The 14,002-nt window shown below is 40.4% G+C and overlaps 1 protein-coding gene across 9 annotated transcripts in view; it reads right to left on the minus strand.

Annotated features, from left to right (window-relative positions):
• Positions 1 to 566: 566 nt before the first annotated feature.
• NBEA (neurobeachin) overlaps positions 567 to 14,002 on the minus strand; it is a 678,493-nt gene continuing 665,057 nt past the window's right edge. For all 9 annotated transcript variants that reach the window (XM_053900309.1, XM_053900303.1, XM_053900292.1 and 6 more), the window contains 4 exons: positions 7,496 to 7,597; positions 5,381 to 5,577; positions 4,449 to 4,600; positions 567 to 2,413 (listed from right to left, as the gene is read on the minus strand). In XM_053900309.1, coding sequence (XP_053756284.1) covers positions 2,323 to 2,413; positions 4,449 to 4,600; positions 5,381 to 5,577; positions 7,496 to 7,597 — 542 coding nt within the window. In that variant the 3' untranslated portion in view covers positions 567 to 2,322. The remainder of the gene's footprint in view (positions 2,414 to 4,448; positions 4,601 to 5,380; positions 5,578 to 7,495; positions 7,598 to 14,002) is intronic.

Consider the following 14,002-nt stretch of genomic DNA (forward strand, 5'->3'; position numbering starts at 1 on the left):
TGGCTGTTGGTTGTCTTTTTGGTCTCGAGCATGTAGACGGAGGCTTACGTGCAGTCCCGTCATGCCCTGGGCCTGTTGCCTGTGCCGAAACGGCGTGGAGTGACCGGGTCCCCGGAGCATCACCCCTGCCACCTGCCCGCTGCACCCCTCCTCCAGGTTGCTCGTCCCCTGCCTGTGGCATGCAGGCATGACATGATAAATTCTAGAACACACGGTTCAAACAAAAACAGCCTTATTCGATAACATTCATGTGATGAGCAGTTATATTCTTCACCATCACCTGCGTCTAGTTCCTTTTAAATAAAACACAGACTAACCCAAAAAGTGGATTATGTGGGAGAAAACAACAGGGCCGTTTCCCTCTGGTCACCGTTGCCCCAAATCCCTGCCAGATGGTCAAGCAGAGCAGCTCGTGTATCAGCAAATTACGGAACCTCATTAGGACCCTATTTCATGTTTTTAGATGCCACGGGCCTTTATATGAGGTGATGTTGATTTCTTAAACTTGTATGACAAAATAATGAATGCGTGTTGGTGAAGTGTCCAATGAAATGCGAAACAATCGGTGAATTCTTTGCATATTTTATTTTTCTTTTTTTTGATTTCCAACTCACACACATCTGGCATATTTTACATCTTTGCAATAAAACATGGTTACAATAGCTTAAGGAATTTATATATCCAAAATATTTCACCATGATCTCAAGATGAAATGAACTTGTCTCCCAGATGTTCAGTATCCTCCCAATTCTAAGCTACAAACTCAAGATATTGCTTACAGCCTGGTGATGAATAACTTAATCATTACGCTGATTCCCCAGAATTTCAGAATCTCATAAATACAAACAACAATGAAGAAGGAATTCAGTGCTAAAACTTACTAATACAAGGTGGATGACAAATAAGTAATCACATCAATAAATAATGATATGTTTCTGGTGCAAAGTGCCAATACAAAGAACCCATTATCTTGTTTTATCTTTTTAAATAAATGACTGCAAGTGAGTGTAAATTCTGAGAAAATCACATTCCTGTAACATGCCTCATAGCCCTACCGACACAATATGTACATCTATGACGATACAGTCACCAAATATACAAAGAAGAAACATGAATAAAGTGTATATACCCCTGGGTGTATAACTTGATCAGTACAATGTATGGAAAATCATTTGACACCCATCATCTTATATCATAAAAGATGAAGTGCCTTAGGCTAAGAATGTGGCTTTAGGTGAGAATTTCACAAGAACCTAAAAGAATAGCCTCAGTTATTGTTATAATAAAGTCTGGCTTGTTATTAAAGAAACTAAGCTATTCGAGAACCAAAGAGAAAAAAAAATCCAAAAATAGTTAGCATCAGATTCTCCTCCCCTAATGTACACACACTAAGCCAGCAGGATGAGTCTGGAAGAGATGTCCAGGAGTTGGGAAGTCATTACTATGGAACTAATGGGCGTGACTTCTATTTATACAAGAAAAACCGAGACCTCATCCCTAAGCCCCCTTTCTGCTGTGTCTTCAAATTATGAAGGGTAGGGCTGAATTTTCTGTGTCTAAAGTAGCAAAAATGGCAAATAATGGCTTAGTATCCGAATGCTTTATGAGCAAATTTCACTTAGAAGGGATGAATTTAGATTAAAAAGTGCAAACCATATTTTGGTGAAAATGTCAAAAATTACTGTTTGAGCCCAAATTCAACCCTTTCGTACAAGCTGTGTCCTTGGACGGATCTTTCTGTTTCATAGTCTGAATGCACCTGTTCCATCGAGACATCAGGATTAAAGAACATGCAAGTTGTAACTCCACAATAAAATTAAGAAACGTTTTGTTCTTTATACAAGGTTTTACTTTTACAAAAGTATCCCTTTAAATAAGATGCATCTGATGTACAAAGTATCAAACGTGTTTTTTTTTTTTTTTCTCAGCTTGAAAAGAGGCTGGAAATGGGATGCAGGTTAGGTTCAAAGCTTAAACTTTGTAACAACTGGACACAAGGTTCCTCAGAATTGTCAAAAGTCTCTTGTGAAGCGTCCTACTACCTTTTCTCAATAAACAACAATATATGAAATAATTACCAAAACATCTCCTAATTCATATAATTTACATGATATAAGCTTGCTTGGTAGCAGCTGGTGTTCAGTCGTGAAAAAACACACAAAGTAAAATGGCTGCTGACTACAATGTACAGCTATTGCTGGGTGTGATGGAATGTACAAACGGAGGTCGATGTAGACGAGTTTTTTCCCACCAGAGATATTGCCTTTCCATGCAGCACTTGTGCTCTCAGCTTTAACTTGGCTTTTGGTTCTTCACTTGTCTTCAGTATCTGTTCTGATGCTCATAATGCCACCGGTTAAAATCTATATTAAAAGCTACGATGCTACCAGAAGCCATGCCAGTGATCAGAGTCCTGGAAAAGCAGAGATGGTGGTTAAGAGCGATATGAAATCACTGATGTGGTTGCTGCTTTGCAGTAGATGGTATCATGGTCTCTAAGTTCACCAAGTCTTGGTTTTGTGTTCACTGAGAGAGGGTTACAACCTATTCTTGGTTCTCCTGAGAGAAGCTGAATCTCTCCTGCTCACACCTGAACTGCCAGACCTGAACTGCTTAGCTTTTGATCGGACAGTTCATCAGATAAACGCTCTGGGTGTGCATCTTCAATGTGTGTACGTGGCTTACATGCACGTGTTGCTGTTCTCACTTTCCAGGGACATTATAAAAGGCAAACAGAATTGAAATTAGGGATGAAATTAAAATAGAAATAGAAACTTTGTTAGTATCTTTCTTCGCTCCTCTTTGGAGCCCCCTGGCACTACTGTGACCTTGCAGTGCTCCCATCTACCCCCTCTCCCGGTGCCCCCTGAATAAAGCCTTTCCTGCCCCCTCACCCTCAGGAAAAGTTGATCCCTTCCCTCTTCTGTTGGGTTGTCCCCGCTTCCCTCATATACAATTATGATTATCTGGTAGTGCTCAGTCGATGACGGTAGTAGCAGATGTTTGCTACACGAATACATGAGCGACTAAGGACGCCGGGGAGAACACTTAAACTACTTAACACAATTTCAAGTACCTTATTTCAAAAACTTTAGAAACACTCATGTATGTACACATAAGTACACAATAAAGCATTCCCATTTACTCATGAGTATGGACGACAGCATTTTGGAATACTCTAATGATCGCCTGCTTAATTTTGCTTTCTGCACATCAAATATCCCTCCCCCAAACTGAATCAAATTGCGTTGTTTTTCCTGATGACGTCAGTACCATTTTACTAGATTGTGTGATGCTTTGTTAAACTTGTTATATATGCTTTAATATTTATAACATTTTGAAAACAATATTTTATAAAGAATACACAGATGGTTGAAAATTTTGGCTAGTAAGCTTTTCTTATTTCTGTTAAATATACAGCAAAAATAAGAGAGAAATTACATACCACATTAAGATTATCGAGTTTAAAAATTTTTAAATGTACGATATTCCAAATATTCTTTTCACTTTATAATAAACCCCAAGGTGAATTTTAGGAAACAGTAAAATCCCGTTGCCAACTGAGGAACCATGGAAAATCAAATTAATTAATTCCCATACCAATTCTTTTTTTTTTTTAATGTTTATTTATTCTTGAGAGAGACAGAGACAGAGTGCGAGCGGGGGAGGGGCAGAGAGAGAGGGAGACACAGAACCTGAAGCAGGTTCCAGGCTCTGAGCTGTCAGCACAGAGCCCGATGCAGGGCTCCAACTCATGAGCTGTGAGATCATGACCTGAGCCGGAGTCAGATACTTAACTGATTGAGCCACCCAGGTGCCCCTGTTATTCTTTTTTAAATGTTTATTTATTTTGAGAGAGAGAGCACCCAAGTTCATGAACAGGGGAGGGCAGAGAGAGGGGGAGAGAGATTCCCGAGCAGACTCTGTGCTCAGTGTGAATTCATGAGCAGAAATGAAGAGTCGGACGCCTAACTGACAGGTGCCCTGTTTTGTATCTTTTTAAAACAGGCCAGCTCTGGTCTACACTGAGCATTCTGCTGGGAACTGCTAGCTACAAGTATGACTCGAGCTGAAACGCGCCTCTGCTGAAACACACGTGTCTCTGCTTTCCAGAAGGGAAGCCTGTGGACCCTGAGACTAAGTGAGGATCTTCGAGCAGGGACGTTAGTGGGAACAGTCCTGTTTTGGGCAGTGTCTGATGTGCCTGGTCTCCCTCTGACCCATTCCTTCCTTTCTTCCCCCTGCCTTATTCTCTTCCTCTGTTTTCATCTTACAGGAATCCTTTCCTAGAGCATTTACTACCCTCCTCAATTCACCCTTTTCTGTGCTAGCCTTTCTTCCATCTGGATGCTGGAGACTTATTCACAGCACATTTCACCCTTGGTAGAAGGTACAGGACTTTCAAGGACAGTTGTCAAGTGATTACATTTCTCCTTCATGTGGCTCACCTCTGGTCATGGGATAAGTCCATTGCTCTAATGCCAGCATCACATCCAGGGTAAATGTACAGCTGCTTGAAGTCACAGGCCTGCCAGACCTCCACCACACCATTGTCCCCTCCGGTCACCAGGTTCTGGCCATCGCTACTCAGGAGAATGGCCTTCAGAAAAGGCAGAAAAGCAGCCATTTCTCTCAGATTTTCCCAGATGGTCAATGGTCATTACTGAAAAGCACTCAATTCAGTTCCCTCATAATTATTTTCTACTTTTAGCCATTTGTCCAAGTTTTCTCAAGTGCAGTCTACAAAATTTCCAATGTGGAATTCATCAGAGTTCTTACATAAACAAAGGATCTTATTAAAACCAATTAAGGTTACAAAATAACAGACGTCCCAAAGAGAATATTATCAATCTAATCCGGGAAGAACTTGAGAATTAAGTAACATGATGTTCTGTTAAGTCTGAATATCAACAATGTCAAGACTTTCAGAACAAATGGCAGAGGCATCATTTCAAAACAGCTTTTAATAATGATAAACCAATAATTACAATTCACTTATGAGCGAAGGGCAATCTGGTACATGTACTTTTGGTCTAGGGTTCTGAAGATAAGATTCTTTGACAATAAACTCACTTTTAATGTCAGGGGGTGTAGCACTGCTTACAAAAGAGCTGAAGAAAAATCTCCTTAAGGGTCTGACCCTCATCAAACAAAAGCTGTCATCTCTAAAATCAAATTCACAGAGTTACCTACTTGGGACTAAATGAACTTTGGGTTTGTTCAAAGCATCAATCTACATGAATCTACCTGCTTTTAAAACCACCACACATTTCTTTATCTGGATACCAGAGAAACTGTATTATGGATCACTTAATGTGAGATAGTCGATCTTCAATCTGATGGCTTCAGTCCCTGTTTAGCACCGAACGTGCAGACCTACCCGTGTTGAATCATTGATCTCCATCTGAGCCAAAAGTTTCCCATTAATGCTGAAATTGCTGAATCGTCCTCGTTCATAGTATATGATACAGTGGCCTTCACTAGAGACGGAAATCAAGCGCGGGAACAAGCAGTTCTCTGGTCCTTCAAGGGCTCGCAACAAATCTCCAGTGATGGTGTGGACAAGGCAAGGACCCTCTGCAGAAGGAGGATATCAACGGCCAGAGTCACTCATAATGACTAGTCACCTATGGGTTCTTACAAACACACTGACCCTACCTGGGTATATACACTCAGATTTGTGGAAGGAGGCAGAAAAGAAAAGAGGTACGCTGGCGGGAGCCAGGCACTGATGTTATATTTAAACAGAACAAACACAGGGAGCTGTGTCTTCTGAGCTGACCTTCTCAACTTTTCATCTAGGGAAATACTTGGTCTTTTTCTACGTGAGATAATATTCTTAAAAAAGGATACAGTCCATAGATAATGTGAGATTAAAACACTGTATGTCCCAAAGTTTTCTCTTAATGCGATTTTAGAAATGTTTCTTCAAAGTTTAGAATTATCCACACAACTGCTAATTTTCTTTAGTTTCATCAAAACTTTAACATTATACCACATAAATACATTCCTATCGTAATGAGTTTCACCTTTTCTACAATTCATACATTAAATGTAAAAGGCAAAGTTAAGATAATTAATCAAGTGATTCAGACTGTAAAACAAGTGATTCAGAGTGTAAAAACACTTTTTGTCTTTAAATGTGAATAGTGAAGTGAGAGAATAAAAATAGTAGGGGGCTGACTTATTTTGCTCCAATTTTTTTTTCCTTCCTCCTGGTAGAAATTGTGTTGATAAGATAAAAATTTCACTAGTCAAGTTCATAAAAATAACTGGTTAATATAGCTTGGTATTACCTGTCTCCCAATCAAAAAAAAAAAAAAAACTCATAAAGACAGCTAATGAATTATATTTTTCAACTGACTCCAGTAGGTGGGAATTTTATTAAACAAGTGGCATTGTAAAGCTATACCTAAATTTTTACTAAATAGATGTGCATGATAGAAAAGACAGAAAATTAGAAAGAAAAAGAAAACAGCAATCATCTCTAATATCACCCATCACCTATACAAAATTAATGTTTTCTTCTATACCTACCATGTGTCTGTATTTTCCTTTTCCTTTTTTTTTTCCTTTCACTTTACAGGATAGGATAATATTACACTTATCGTTACTTATTTTTTAGTTAAAAAGACATTTATTGAAAATATCCTATGTGTCCATAGGGTTATTTACTCTTACATACAAAAGTGAAAAACACTGTCGCTACCTTCAGACATTACATCTATTCTCCACAAAGCAGCCAGGATAAGCTCCTGAAAACCAAATACGATCAACCTTGCTTAAAAATCTCCAGTGAGTTCCCACTACACTCAAAATAAGAGGAACATCGCAAGTTCTTGTGCCACTGGTCCCCGGCCTGCCAGCCTTCTCTCTAACTCCGCTGAGACAGCATCTACTCGGCCCCTCTGGTTTTCTTGAAGTTTTTCCTGAGCGTTAGGCTCCTTCCTGCCCCAGAGCCTCTCACAGTGAATTGGTGTCTGATCCAGAATTAGAATCCAGGTTTCCTAACTTTTCTTGAAACAACGCTTCTTTCACCAAAAGTCAAAAACTCCAAGTAATCATGTTTCCTTTCCCATCGACCTCAACACAGTCCCGGGCCTGATGAAGGAAGGGGCTTCTGGAGGGAGGGGGGTCCAGGGCCATGTCTGATAAGCAACCTGACTTCCCTCAGGGCCCCCATGGCATCATGAATATCTTCCCCCATCTTTTATAGGTTATTTTTAATGGCTGCATCATAGGGATGTGTTGCAGTTGAATTTACCAGGGTTCTGGCTAGAGTGCTGGTGACCACAAAATACTACATAAAATTTCATATATATTTGATATTAGTACTAGTAAGTAATAATAAAACAAAATAGTTGCAATGAACCTAGGGATTACATTGTCTATACAGGGCAATGTCTATTTCCTAAAGGAAATAAATCATAAATCATGGTTAACTTGAGAAAGTAGTAGTTTTTAAAGACTTAAAACAAAAGAAATGCCTTCTGACCTTTAGCACCACTGATAACAAGTCCAAGTTCTGCACAGACAGAAACACAGACAACTTCATGGTCATGGCCTGTGAGGACAGCTCTTGGGGCAGGATAGTCACCTGCAAGGAAACAGCAGCAGTGGGTTACTACAGACCAATGGCAGAAACGAAGAGCTACACCACTACGTCAAGCATTTACAATAATAACCATGAACATCTATTATGGGCATTTACTAGCTGTGTAACCATGAGCTGGTTGCTTAACCTCTCTACTGTTTCCTCATCTGTAACCTACTACTTCTGTAAAACTACTACATGGGTTGTTCAGATGCCTAAATAAGTTAACAAATGTGATGGGCTTACAACATTATGACAGTGGTGACAGCTATTCTTTTCTTCCTATTGTTAGGAAACACACCAAGGCTGCCAAGGTATTTATATGCATTATCTCATTTGGTGATGGCAATATTCATAGGAAGTAGGTACACTTATTATACTTATTTTATGGCTAGAAACCTAAGGCTCTGCAAGGTTATTCAATCTGCACAAGTTCATACAGCTAGTAAGTGTTGAAGCTGTCTAATTTTGAAACCCATGCCTTTACGCATTTAAAAATTTTCCCTAAAATCTCCAGCAAAACAGGTTGACACGCTTTGATTCTGAGGTGAGAGGTAAGTAGTAAAGAAAAAAAAAAAAAAGAGATGATCATCTTAAGTTTCCACTTGACTTAATAAAGTCAAACCTAGCTAAAAGTCCAACTGCATTACGTGCCATAAGCATTTTCACTGCTAAGTGCTTTCACAAACATTAAATGGATGACTTTTAAGTGAAAGGCATTCTCTAAGGAGACTAGGAGCTGGGAGTATAAAGAGGAGGCATAAGGCATACCCTGAAACTCTTGACAACTCATCAAACAACCCTGGCCTTTCCCAGGCTTTCCAGTGGAGGCACTCGACAATGCCAAGTGTGGAGAAGAACAGATTGTGTTCGCAGAGTACAAAAGGGATCAAAAGATCTCCTTGGGAAGAGAATATCAGACTATCTGGTGAGTAACCTGCACAAAGACTGTGTGAGAAGGGTCAGCAAAGTTGAGAGGGCATTATGCCCAACATTGTCGTATGGGGGCAAACCGATTGGAGAAGCCAGTTTGGGACAGAAATGAGGGGTCTCTACAGGCTTGGGTGCAGACATGTGAAGGAAAAGGAAACAACAGAAAGTCACAGAGGCACTGTGGAAGGTGAATGGGTAGGGCTCTGAGTGGTTCTGTTTGGTGGATGGGAAAAGAAAGCCAGTGCTGGTCGCCTTGGGCATATGTGAAGGCCTAAAAGATTCACCGAAGTGAAATTCTGCTGAAGGTGGGGCGATCAGAAAGCAGGATGCGAAATACTTAGTAACAATACAATTTGGACTTGAACCACTGAATCAGATTCAACAAATATTTATCAATGCCTTGTAACACCCCGGTATTTCCATTTTTCATTAACATCACACTTATTAATGTGTTATGTTGCCCATTTCTGTCCTAATTTTTAAACAGTTCTAGCTGACTCCTATTGTCTGACATTGGTTTAGCTGGCTGTGTTGTTTAGTTTATTCTACAGTATCATCTTAGCAAAGAGTTTATTATATTATTATTATTTTTTATACTCTTTATGTATATTTCATCTTAAGCTATCAGTATTATTGACCATTACTTTTTCTCCTTGAAAAGGCATGTTGGAACTCGGTCGTGTAACTGCAACTCTTCCAGAATTCTTGGTATTTCTCAAACTAGGGTCCCTGTACCCTGAGGTCTGTGGATATTTTCTTGGGAGTATAAAGTTCTATGAAAAATTTTAAATTTCAGGTTTATAATTTGATGATACACACACACACACACACACATATGTTTATTTATTTAAAATTTATTTATTTATTCTGAGAGAGAGAAGGAGAGAGAGAATCCTGAGCAGGCTCTGCACTGTCAGTGTGGAGCCCAACACGAGGCTTGAACCCAGGGAATGTGAGATCATGACCTGAGCCAAAATCTAGAGTCAGATGCTTAACCGACTGAGTCACCCAGGCACACTGATACTCTAAAAATATTTTTTCATCAGTTATAAAGACGAAATCTCTTTTTTGCTGTCTAACATCTATGCTGTGGCAATTTAAAATTTACATATGTCTTAAAACTTAAGATGAACTGATTAAGTCAATGTTTCTCAGACTCGTTTGTGGGGTCCTAGAACACATTTCTCAAAGCCAGAGGTTATTTTCGTTTCATTTTGTTTTTGTTTTTTGGCGTTAATAACAATTTTGTTCTCTTTAAAAAGGATCAGTGTAACAGTCAAGTTTGATGAACACTTCTGTAGATTAATTAATTTTTTTTTCCAGGGTCACAAATTCTTTTCAAGTTGGTAGCTCCCACAAAGTGTCCTGATCTTCCTTTGTTTTTAGAAATAAATAATTCAAAGAAATCAATTACATATAAATATTTATAGCACATGCATGAAATTAAAAGAATGAAATACATTCATTTGTAGTCACCTCCTAGCTTAAGAAATATAGAACATTACTAGTAAGTTTGGTCCTCTCTTTTAGACTGTTTATTTTAAAAGTTGTATCTTAAAAGTTCTGTTTATTTTTCTCTTCTGTTCATTCTGCCTCACCCGGTTATTGAGTTTGTGATTTTTTATTTTATTTTTTACTAAAACATTTTTTAAATGTTTATTCACTTTTAAGAGGCAGAGAGAGACATAGCATGAGTGAGGGAGGGGCAGAGAGAGAGGGAGACACAGAATCTGAAGCAGGCTCCAGGCTCTGAGCACAGAGCCCGACGTGGGGCTCGAACCCACAAACCGTGAGATCATGACCTGGGCCGAAGTCGGATGCTCAACCCACTGAACCACCCAGGTGCCCCTGTGATCTTCTTTTAAATGGTGCTTGAGTTCCTTGCATACTGGCCTGTTTTTCTCTGTAAATCCTATTCTGGATGGCGTGCCCCGCGCCCCTTGCACCCAATTCTTGTCTCTTAGAGAGCCACCCTGTGTTTTGGGGTTGACACTGCTCTGAGGGTTGTCTCCTGGGCTGCCATGCCTGGCCTTCATTGTGGAGGGGGCAGGATGGGGGAAGTGAATGTTCAAGGCCTGGGAATCATGCCTGCCTCCTGAAAGCCCCTTGTTTGGCACTGATGTGGCCCGTGGCACTGAGAAGCCACACTGGTTGTCCAATTCTATGCCCCACTGCGACCAGAGGGAAGGCAACAATGGGTCTGGGAAAATTCTGGGAGGAAAGAGCGTAACTAAGACACCTTACCCTGCAAGACACACAACGCTCTTCCCTCTGGTTTGCCAAGACCTCCTCCTTCAGACCTACCCATCTTCTGTCTCTCCAGGAACTGCTCAGTTTCATGTGAGCTTTCTCAGATCCATCAGTTTCCATTTTGCTTTTGAGGCATCTCTTTGATGGAGTATGGGAGGAGGGGGATGGTAGCCCCAGAGAGCGTGTCATCTTATTCTAAGTTTATGTACATTGCTATAATGTGTTTCAATATTGGCAAAGCGTCGATTTATATTTGCCAGCAGTCCCAGATTTGTCTGAAACATATTTATAAAATTATGCTTCAAAGAGGCCCTGAGTTCCTTGGTAAAATGAGAAGTAACACTTTCTGTGTAATATCACCCTTAATTTTTCTTTTCTTTTTAAAGGTTATTTACTTGGAGAGAGCGCACATGCATGTGTGCGAGTGGGGAAGAAGGGGCAGAGAGAGGGAGAGAGAGAGAGTCCTAAGCAGACTCTACACTTAGTGTGGAGTCTGAAGTGGAGTTCGACCCCATGACCCTGGGATCATGACCTGAGCTGAAATCAAGAACGAGAAGTTCGACCGACTGAGCCACCCAGGTGACCCTACCCTTAATTTTTCTAAGTGATTATTTTGTCTTGCGAGAGACTGGTCAAATGAAAAATCCTGAAATTATATGCTTAATAAAATTTGCATAAAGTAAAGAATTTTCTAAACTTTTCCCTTATATGCTACAGAAAAAAGTAAAAAGCAATCTACTTCTCTTGCAGGGAATTGAAAAACATGTATAAAACTATTCTTTATGTATATAATATATTTTCTATTAGGAAATAAGGTTTTCAAAAGTTTGCATCTGATTTAGAAAGTTAAAAAAATTTTTTTTTCGTGACAATCTCCCCAGATCATTTGAATAAGGTGTGGAACAGAACTATTAGGGGATATTGTTTAGGGCCTCTGAAAGCATTATTTCCCGATTTAAAACAGAGAAAAGAAAAGAAAGTATTATGCAGGGGGTTTTGAATTGAGAAACCTGCATCAGGGGGAAAAAGCATATTTTCCTGCCAGGGACATTTCACTGCCAGGGACAGATGTCACACACCCCAACAATCATTCAAAATCTTGGGAATATTCTGTCACTGTCACATCACAATTGATGGATGTAGCTGGGGGTGAAAGGGCCCGTGCACAGGGAGGGGGAAGGCGCAGGTGAGCCCCCCCCCATCCCAGGACCACAACACCATCGCCCTCATCCCCCAGCATTTCCTCAAACAGAAGAGCTCTTGTGTGACGGAATTGCTGTGGATCATAAAGAACAAACATGCCGACTTTGACATTGCTTATAGACAAGTATTTGGAAAGTCCAAATACAAAAGGCTTATTATAAACAGATTCCATCTCATTATTAAGCAAAAGCCATTTCAATATTTTCCAAAATGGATGATGAAAACAGTACAAAGTTATTAGATGCTGTTATTCACGTGGAACTGACGAGGAGAACTTTTTCAGTGAGATGGTCTCTGCTTTTAGAGAAATGATCAAAGTAAAGATACTCATGGTTCTTATTATTTTAAGCCTTATTTGTGGGGCGACTAGTATGCAGGGGGAAGCTTTGGTCCTTCTGAATCAAGAGCTAAACAAAAACAGCAGAGTTTCTACAATCTATGATCCTCAGCACGGTTCTACTGGAGTCAGAAGGCGAACGTCTTGATGATGTATGACCTGATTTTATCTACAACCTTCGTTAGGTCATGGGAAAAGGTATTTTCGTTCATGTTTATGCCTACATGAAATAGACGTGAAACCCCAGAAGAGGCATTTTAATCACTACCTGATTTCAAGGTTTATTCAAAAAAATTGTTAGGCAATTGTCAGGATCTCTCAGAAGAACTGTGCCCATGAGGAGTCCCTTACGGAGAGTGCCCTCACAGCCACTTGCAGAGGTCTGGCCCAAGTACCAAAAATGGCTGGGCCCACATTTTCCACAGGCCAAAGGGTGACCCACATAAAAAACATCACCTGGGTTGGAAAACATCCCACGATATGGTTTCATTTTATTACATATTCACTGAAAAATAGAAGATAGATATGCGCCTGTTTATTCATTCATTCTAAGTTCTTCTTGTCCTGTAGAGATGACACAGACCACTTCTGAGCCCTGCTGTGGCAGGGCAAATCTCTTCCCTTTAAGTCCTGACCCTGTATCCAGGTCAAGGCACATTAGTATCCTGCCATTACCTTCCCCAAATAGTCAACAGTATAATCCAAGGGAGTAGAGCTTTGCATAATGCCCAGAGACACCCCCACTGCCTCCTGGTGCAGATCTGAAGCTCTCTGACCAAGAGATTGTATTAGTTACTCGTGTGTGTGTGTGTGTGTGTGTGTGTGTGTGTGTATGTGTGTGTGTGTGTGTTTTAATATATATTGCTTTTGACCCAAGCCAAAGAGCCTCACAGCCTCAGTTCCAGGGAAGGAAAGGAAAGGAAAGGAGAGGAGAGGAGAGGAGAGGAGAGGAGAGGAAGGGGAGGGAAGGGAAGGGGAGGGGAGGGGAGGGGAGGGGATGTGAGACAAGGCAAGGCAAGGCAAGGCAGAGACCAAGTGGCAAGTCAGTCCCCTTCTTAGTCACAAACCCCACAAAGTGTCCCAATGGTAGGCTAAGGGGATAGGAGGCTGAGAAAAGGAAGTTACACTATGGACATCAGTTTTGAAAGTCCTAGGAGTTAGAGATTGTTCACATATAACTCTTCCCTCTAATACATTTAATAAGCCCTAGATAAGGTCCCTTGCTCTGAGAAGTGCGGCAAAGATACACAGATGTTAAAAATCTCTGGACCGTTCTTTGTGCACGCTTTCGCCTGGTACAATACCACTGGCTAGTGGTGGTCATGGAGCTGGGCACCAGGGTAGCCATATTCAAAGAAGGCTGGATGCAAACAAAGAGAGGGATACGATTTGGCAGATGTTTAGTGACAGGTTGTGGCTGGCAGGAGGGTCAGTGTCCAGAGCTGAAGCTCACACAATGGGAGCCCAGGGAAGGGATGTGTGCACAGCTGGAGTCTCCTTTTCAATGGGCTTCTCGTTTCAGTCTGCATAATGCTTATATATGAGCTAAAAGACTTGTTTTTAAAAAGTGAAATTGAAAAGGCATACTAACGTCTTATGTATATTACTCAATGAATATTTGTAGATGGGATTTGAAAAGATGAGCAGTAAATTCTCTTGCAAAGTTTCCTATTGCTGTGATTTTT

This window comes from Panthera pardus, unplaced genomic scaffold, assembly GCF_024362965.1.
Source record: "Panthera pardus isolate Hobbes unplaced genomic scaffold, ASM2436296v1 HiC_scaffold_1, whole genome shotgun sequence".
Lineage (NCBI taxonomy): Eukaryota > Metazoa > Chordata > Mammalia > Carnivora > Felidae > Panthera > Panthera pardus.